General features: G+C 37.4%; 1 protein-coding gene across 1 annotated transcript in view; it reads left to right on the top strand.

Moving 5' to 3' along the window:
- Positions 1–7,598, top strand: part of LOC131880407 (serine beta-lactamase-like protein LACTB, mitochondrial) — a 10,409-nt gene extending 2,811 nt beyond the window's left edge. The window contains exons 3-6 of the mRNA XM_059227040.1: positions 3,786–4,036; positions 5,395–5,527; positions 5,706–5,871; positions 6,665–7,598. Of these exons, the coding sequence (XP_059083023.1) occupies positions 3,786–4,036; positions 5,395–5,527; positions 5,706–5,871; positions 6,665–7,307 (1,193 nt within the window). The 3' untranslated portion in view covers positions 7,308–7,598. The remainder of the gene's footprint in view (positions 1–3,785; positions 4,037–5,394; positions 5,528–5,705; positions 5,872–6,664) is intronic.
- Positions 7,599–8,208: the final 610 nt, after the last annotated feature.

Genomic DNA, 8,208 nt, shown 5'->3' on the forward strand with positions numbered 1-8,208 from the left:
TTTCAGTGGAATAATGCTAGGAAAATACTAAATTGCTAGACAAAATTTTACAATGCTTGGACCATGCAAAAAATGCTAGTTTAATGCTAAAAAACCAGACCACTGCGAATGAACAATTGCATCAAAAATGGTAGCTGGCTAGCTTATACCCAAGTCCAATGATACTGGCAAGTTCAAATCTAGGGTGGCTGCAAGGGGTGAGCCAAGCTAACACTCCACCAACATTCTTCAATGGCCAAGTGACAAACGTCGAGCTTCAGAAAGGCTGACGCATCTATCATCATTATTTCACTATCATCACGCATCATGATTTAGCTAAAAGGAAAGGAATAGATACTTGTTGTGTGGTGTACCTTCATCACCAGTATCATTGGTTGTTACTTGTTATGGTTAGCTTCATCATTTAGCATTTGCAGATTTAAGTCACCTTTGCATGATACTCCAACTAGGTACTGGAGAGGAAGGTTTTTTGAAACATTGCTAGAGGACGTTGCAGTTTTGCGTTGCCTACTAGTTGAGAACTTGAACATGAAGATGGAATTCACTGAGCACTCTCTGCAGCTGATCAGGAGGTAGGGCATAGCTCTACAAAACCTCGCTAGAAGACGTTTGAGCTGCAAACGGGCTTTCCTCTCCACTATTAACGTGTTCCATGAGTTAGTTGATTTGAGTCCTTTCCATAAGGTAAAATAAAGGTAAGCTGTGACTGCTGCAAAGTAGGAATCTTTCTTCAAGAGTACTTTACTTTTCCGTACATTGAGAAGACAAAATGCAATTCTGGTAGATTCCTTTTCTGTTTGGGTGAAAAAAACTGCCTATTGTCATTGTGCTGGGTGTTCCGATGGCTTTGCTGACTTCTTCCTTGGGGATCGGCAGAATGTCTCAAAAAGTGTTTACTGGTTCCAAAACAATGTAAAATCGCACCTATTTCAAACCATTTGCTAATAATCTCAAAAATGCATGTTCAAATGATTCAGCAACCAACCTTTTTTCTTATTTGTCAGCAAAACTGATTTATGGAAAGCATTAACTTATGCCTTTGGATTTCTGTCAATACAAGCATGTTCAAAATCATGCACTTTCAATTTTTTTCCTATGAGGGGTCTGTTGAACAATTAATTAGAGCAACGTTCCTAAAATCAGTTGTTGAAAGGAATCAAGAAATAGGTATGATTTTGCAATGCTTAGGAACGGGCAAAACTTTTGAGAGACCCTGTATTTCATTCAAATATCTGTTCACGAGGTGTAAGTGAGCAAGCCTTTGTTTGTTCAACGCACGTGGAAGGCTCAAATTGAGTTGTAGAGAGGCCAATGCAACCGTAACATAGTCGCCTATTTTGTTTGGATTTTAGGAAGTGATTGTGATTTGTTATAGAACATCAATGCTTTAGCAAGTTAAATGACGATACTGTACATTTGTTTCCTAGAAAATATCCGCAATAAAATCAAACATTAAAATTTTACCGATAAATGGAGCCATTGCAAGGCCAATTATTGGCCGAGTGTAGCGTTGGGCATTAAAATGGTTACATTTTCTGTTTTTTACTTTTTCTAAAAACAAACACCGAGATTTATTTAAAAAAATTCGAGTGCAACTGGACAAGTGATGAATCATTTCATTTGAACGCCATTCACAATGTCCTTCTTTGTTACGCACCCGAGAGGGAAGCGCTTTCAAATATTAACAAGTGGCCAAAAGAAATCCCAAAGGTTATTGTCATTTACAACGGAGAGAAATTGTTGGCTTTGTTACGTAGAGCACTTTGAGAAAGCATAACTTTTGATCCAGTTGTTCAATCAAGCTAAACTTCAATATTCATAATTACAGCAACATCTTGCGTTGCGTTTCATTTAAAAAAAAGATTGCAATATCGACCCTGGCATCCCCGTCCATATATTTTTGGATGGAAGGACTTTTTATACTTCCTTACCGCCACTGGGAATGGAATCCCCAGCATTTTAAGATGAAAGAGTTATAAATCCTATTTTATTTCACTTTCAATTGATATGATATTTGATCTACCAACGAATTAAAGTTCACTACAACTTGAGTGGCTTTGCAGCTCTCGTCGTGTTACAAAAGCCAAAACTATTTTTCAAGCCAATTGGGCCAAACAGCAAAAAAAATCCAAAATTCCTGATCAACTCTATGTTGAAGGGTTGGCCAGATCCACCAAAAACCTGCAATTCGTTGGTGGATTATATTTTTTATGTATTTTACTTAACTTCATATGTAGATAAGTTTTTGTCTTGAACTGTTGTGACTACAATTCTAAGTAGTTTCAATAAAGTCCTAAAATCACGTCAAACCTAAATTTTCGTGAAGGTCTTAACGAAGACATTTTAAATTACCCATAACTAGGGCCAGACAAAAGTTACATCTTGCAAATTGTGCAATTATTGAAAGAAAACTTACATATCCAAGATTTTTCTGCAAATTTATTGCATCTGCAAACTTTGCAATTTTACCAGCAATGTTTGATACGTTTCTTCAAGTTGTTATGCAATTTTAGTCATTTCTGAGCAAAAGTATAGACATTTTGGTAATATATGAATTTTTTTACAAGTTTGGATAAATTTGGGGCTTAAAAATCGTTAAAATAAACTTTTCCTGTTTTTTCCTACAAGTCCTTGATATTAGATTACACCAACCACCTGTTTATGTATTCCTTCCATCTGTTTCATACAGCTGTGCCTCTTTTTTATCATTGTATTTTTTGGTGATGCTTCATGTTAAGTGTTGGGACAGAGTTTTGTTTGTGTTACGTACTTCTCCTTTAAAAATCAGACACATTTTAACATGTTTTTATTGGTAATGGGATAAATGGTCAAAAGATGAATGATTAATTTTGGAATAATAGTGTGTCTATCAATTTCCATCAATTCGAAAACAAGGTTATTGTATCTCTGTCATGTAATGAAACTTATTTAAATAATATAATATTTCTGAAATAGTTTCACTCTGAAATTATCAATATACTGCTGCTGAACACAAATTTCTTTGTAATATGTATTGTTGAAGATGTCCAAGATTCTGGTCCAGCCTTAAGTTCAGGGGCTTAATAGATCGGTTAATACCAATTCGTTGGTAGACCAAGTGTTTTATCATTGTACCTGACCACTTCTCGTTATAGCTTGTTTTTAATCAATCAGACAGGACTTTTTACATTGAATGACATTCTTTGTATCGGTTACAAAATCCGTAAAAAATCTTACCTACCAAAAAAGAGTTAAAAAACACAAAAATAAACCATACTCATCTGTAAGTTTTGGCCGGACATGCTCATTACTTTGAATGATGCTCAAATTGCGGTGCACGGTGTCACTAAAACCTAAAATTGCTTGTTTGAATTAAAACCTATTAATCAGCATTGATGAGCGCAATAAAAAAGACCTCACTGGCGGATGAGAGACTTTAAAAATATGCCACTTTAGATCTCTTTCACCTGTACATAGGGAAATTCCATCTTCTACAAATGAATTAACCTGCATCAAATTTCCACACCTAGAAAGTTTGAGTTTCTCATTAGTAATGGAATGCAACATGGCTTTAAATATCAATTCCCTCTAAACCTACGTATATCTTAAACGTAAAAAAAGATAAAAGCTTATATCTTTTGCTTTTCAATATGAAACAGACTGTTAAGCTAGCAACTAGAAACATTAATGAACGCGATATCTAAAACTTGTGCGGTGACAGACAATATATTCCTTCAGTGCCCATAAGTTGATCGGTGGTTTTGACTTCAAAATGCCATCCAACATTGGTCATTTTTTTCGCCAAGGTTTTGGATATGCCGATGTTGAAAAGCATTTGTTGGCCACCCCGGACACTACCATGAGAATTGCGTCCATCTCGAAGTCTTTGACAATGGCGGCGGTGGCCAAGTTGGTGGAGAAGGGCAAGATCGATTTGGACAAACCAGTAATAGAATATGTACCAACTTGGCCCCATAGTCATCCCACTATCACAACGAGGCAAATTGTGAGTCATCTGGCTGGAATAAGACATTACATAGAGGAGGAACAACTTCAGGTAACAAATAACACATACGACCTTTGCAAAGGGCTCGAAATTGAACAAATAAGTTAAAGAAGCGCATTTTACAAAACAGTTGTACAATCAAAGCTGTACAACACAATTACAAAATGTGGTAATAAAATACAGGTGTCAAATAGTTTTAATGTACGAATATACGGTACAATCGTACAGTACCGCTGAACATTATAGTTGTAGAGTACAGTGTCAGTTTTCAATCAGATATACAGTGTACGTATTATCCATCGTAGACGAGAAACTGTAAGCAGTAGGACTTGCTAGGTGCCCGACAAATCCAATAGGCTTAATGTGCGTTTTGAGAGCACCTTCAAGCCCTCGAGAATCCAGGCTAGTTAAAACAATGAAGTCCAACTCTCTTCTTTCTCGGGCTCCTTCATTGTTCAATTTGCTGCCCTCAAATATTCGTAGGGTTTATGTAGGGGTTGATCAAGTAGCAAGATTTAAGTCAGACTTGGACAAGTTTTTGACTAAAATTCCGGATCAACCTTATTTTCAAGGATTAGCCAGATCAGCCAACTCCAATTCGTTGGTCGATCAAATAATATATATAAATAAAAGTCAAGTAAAATGAATAATCTTCTCGTCTTGAACTGCTGGGATTCCAATCCCGGTAGCGGTAAGGAAGTCCGCACCAAAAAAAAAAATGTGAAAGTAGTTGCTTCGAGCACACCGTGGGGGAGTAATTGATCAAAGATCATTCTTTGTATTGGCCACGATCTTACGTCAATTTTGGCGGTCTCTTAGACAAAATTGCTAGAGGTAAGCAAGCTTAAATAACAAGACACATAAGTAACTCACAACAACCCCTGGGATCCAATTGAACCAGGTTTTAGGGCCAATTCTGATAACTGCAGAGGCTTAAAGTGGGTTTTGAGAGCACCTTCAAGCCTCCGAGAATGTAGGCTAGTTCGAATAATGAAGTCCATCTCTCTTCTTTCTCGGGTTCCTTCATTGTACAATTTTCCCTCAATTTGTTATAGGGAGTATGGGAATAAGTAGATATTGATCTTGTAGTAGGATTTAAGTCAGACCAGAACAAGTTTTTGACCAAAATTCCTGATCAACCACACATTCAAGGGCTAGTCAAATCCGTCAACTCAAATTTGTTGGCGGAATAGATATAATATAAAGTTTTATGGATAACAGATACACGAATTATAATCCTTATTTTAAAAGAACCAGGAACTACATTCCTTGTAGCAGCAGTTAGTAAACAATCCCAAAAATTTAATAATGACAGCTAATAATTCGTCCCAATTTTTCATTGAAGCCAAGACATTTAAGCATGGTTACTAACTTATTTTGCATCTCTGATGTGTTTTATCTTTTTTCAGAGACTCAATGTATCTTATGGTCAAAGTTGCCACAAGGCGGAGGAGTTCAAGGAATTTCATATCACGGAAAGGTTTGAGTCAGTGGAGAAGTCTCTTGAACTATTCAAGAATGATGAACTTCTTTCAAAACGAGGTAAAAACCACCTTAGATGCACTCTACGTGCATGCATGCACTCTAAAGACCTAAAGCGTCCTTGGATAGACCAAGGTCATTTTTTTAGTTTTATCCACCTATCTCAAACTGCACAAGAGGTTTTCAATTGGTCGATTTCAATGATATTTATCATAGATCTTGCTTGCTTGACTTTCAGGCAAGATCTTTCATTACTCCACCCATGGATTCACGTTATTAACAGCTATTGTGGAAAAGGCATCAGGCGAAAGGTTTGAAAGGCATATCAAACGCTTGTTCAGGGACCTCGGCCTGCAAAACACCTATTTAGACGAGCACGAGCCCCTTATTCCCAACAGAGCATGGTAATGTGTCATAAATTGGTCACAAGTTTGTTTCATGTTCAGGAATTAACATACGATTTTTCATAGCAAATGAAGGCTAGTTGTAAATTATCGGACCCATGACAATTGTTGCTCTGTCGTTCAAAATGATTGCACTGAAGACCAATATTGTGAGGCAAAATATGATATTGGGGGATCTGATGCACTGATGATAAGAAGTGGCAACTTGCAGAAATACACGCAATGAGAGTAATTCTCGACTTCAGCAAAAGTGTAAAGCCAAAATTCAAACAAAGCCCGTAAAAGATTGATGCATTCATAAGAATTGCCAGACCTAAGATAAGCTAATGAAAAACAGTGTAAAGGAAAAGACGCAAAAAATTTAATCACACCAATGCGTTTAATGATTTAGGCTTTTTCTCCTGTCAAAAAAAAACCACATCGAAACCACGGCGATATCTTAGGGCAAGGATAGACTAAAATGGTTTCACTTTACTGATCGAGGAAAGTGCCCAAAAGCTCTTTTGATCAAAAGGCATCAACATTTCCATCAACAAAATCCTCATTTCCAAAATTTGCAAGGTTTTGGCGAGAAGAGAGCTTTTGTAAATCTGATTAGTACACCTTCAGACGAGTGTTCTTTTTACAAATTGATTGATGGATTTTTGTGCCTGTCAATTGTTTGTTTCTAAATGCACCGAAAAATAGGAAAAAAAACAATTGAAAGCTTGAGTGGATATTGTCTGCTTAGTTACCACGTAATAAACATATGATCATGAATGTAGATTGATCGTCTGGTGATGATTTTTTTCAGTCAATATGTTCGCAATGAGAAACACATTTTGAAGAACGCCCCTTATGTTGACAACAGTTGCAAATGGGGATCAGGGGGTATTCTGTCCAATGTTGGTGACTTGCTCAAATTTGGCAATGCCATGCTCTACAGCTACCAATATGATAATATGCCAATCATAGAAGAACCCCAAAAAGAAAGAATACCGATGAGAGAGATAAAAAGTTGCGCTGAAATTATTGATAGACCTATACAAAAGTCATCGCTCATTCGGAGTACAAAGTATACCAAACAATGCCAGAGTGGATTAAATGGATTTTTAAAGAAAGAGACAATGGAACAAATATGGAACCCTGTCGTTCGAATGGATCAAGAGTCAAGCCTGAACGATGATGATTATGCCATGGGTTGGATGATCAAATCCAGAATTCAAGATTTTGCCTTTGCTCGCCGTCAAGAATTGTCTATATATCACACAGGGAGCGCTGTTGGTGGGAGGGGTGTTTTACTTATTTGCCCAGATGAGGATGGGGTTGTACGAGGGGAACAAAAAAATCAAATCTGTCCCCAGGGAGTCGTGGTTACCATTTTGTGCAACCTGGAAAATGTTTCTCTGACAAGGTTAGCTAGCCAAGTCGTTACCGAATTCAAAAGACTCCGCTGAAAACATAAATAAGAGATTGTTACAATAACCAACCTTGGACCCTCATGAGTAGGGACGGGCAAATTGTGTAAAAATAACTTTTGTCAACAAAGACCACTTTCTTACACATTTGCACTTTTCACCTTTATTTGCACCTTTTAACTTTTTTTGCACTTTTTTTTGCACATTTTGCAAGCCATAGACAATGTAGAGACTATGGCCAACATACTTGGAGATCAGTTCTATAGTGTGTTTTCAACTCCACTGAGTTTAGGAGCAACAGTTCATTGCTCTATTGATGAGTTTGTTGGGACTGGCAAGGCTTGCTTGTCAAGTTGAACATTTAGATGATCTTGTAGTCACAGATCAGGATGCTTTAAAGGCCATCAGGGACTTGAGACTCTCAAGCTCCCCTGGCCTTGATGGGGTGACATCTCAGTTTCTGATGGGATGCTCACAGGTTCTTGCTCCTGTTTTCTCTTATTTGATACATTGCATCTTGAACCAGGGCAAGTTCCCCTCTTCTCTGAAGGTAGCTCATATTGTTCCAATTTTCAAAGGGGAAGATAAGTCACTCTTCAGTAACTATAGGCCGATTTCTCTCACTTTGAATATTGCAAAGGTGTTTGAGAAGATCATGAAGTTCAAACTTGCTGAATTTCTTGATATCCATGAAGTCCTTCCTCCTAGCCAGCATGGGTTCTGAGCACATTTTAGCACGGTTACCCAACTGATTGAACATATAGAGCAGGTTATTGAGGGACTGGAGAGCCATGAATCAGTCAATGTAGTTTATCTTGACTTTGCCAAGGCCTTTGACAAGGTAGATCATGGCCTTTTAGTTAACAGGTTCCATGATATTAGCATCCAAGGCAAGGTTCTCAATTGGCTAAGAAGTTTCATTTGTGGTAGGAAACAATTA

Source organism: Tigriopus californicus, chromosome 1, assembly GCF_007210705.1.
Source record: "Tigriopus californicus strain San Diego chromosome 1, Tcal_SD_v2.1, whole genome shotgun sequence".
Taxonomy (NCBI): Eukaryota; Metazoa; Arthropoda; class Copepoda; order Harpacticoida; family Harpacticidae; genus Tigriopus; species Tigriopus californicus.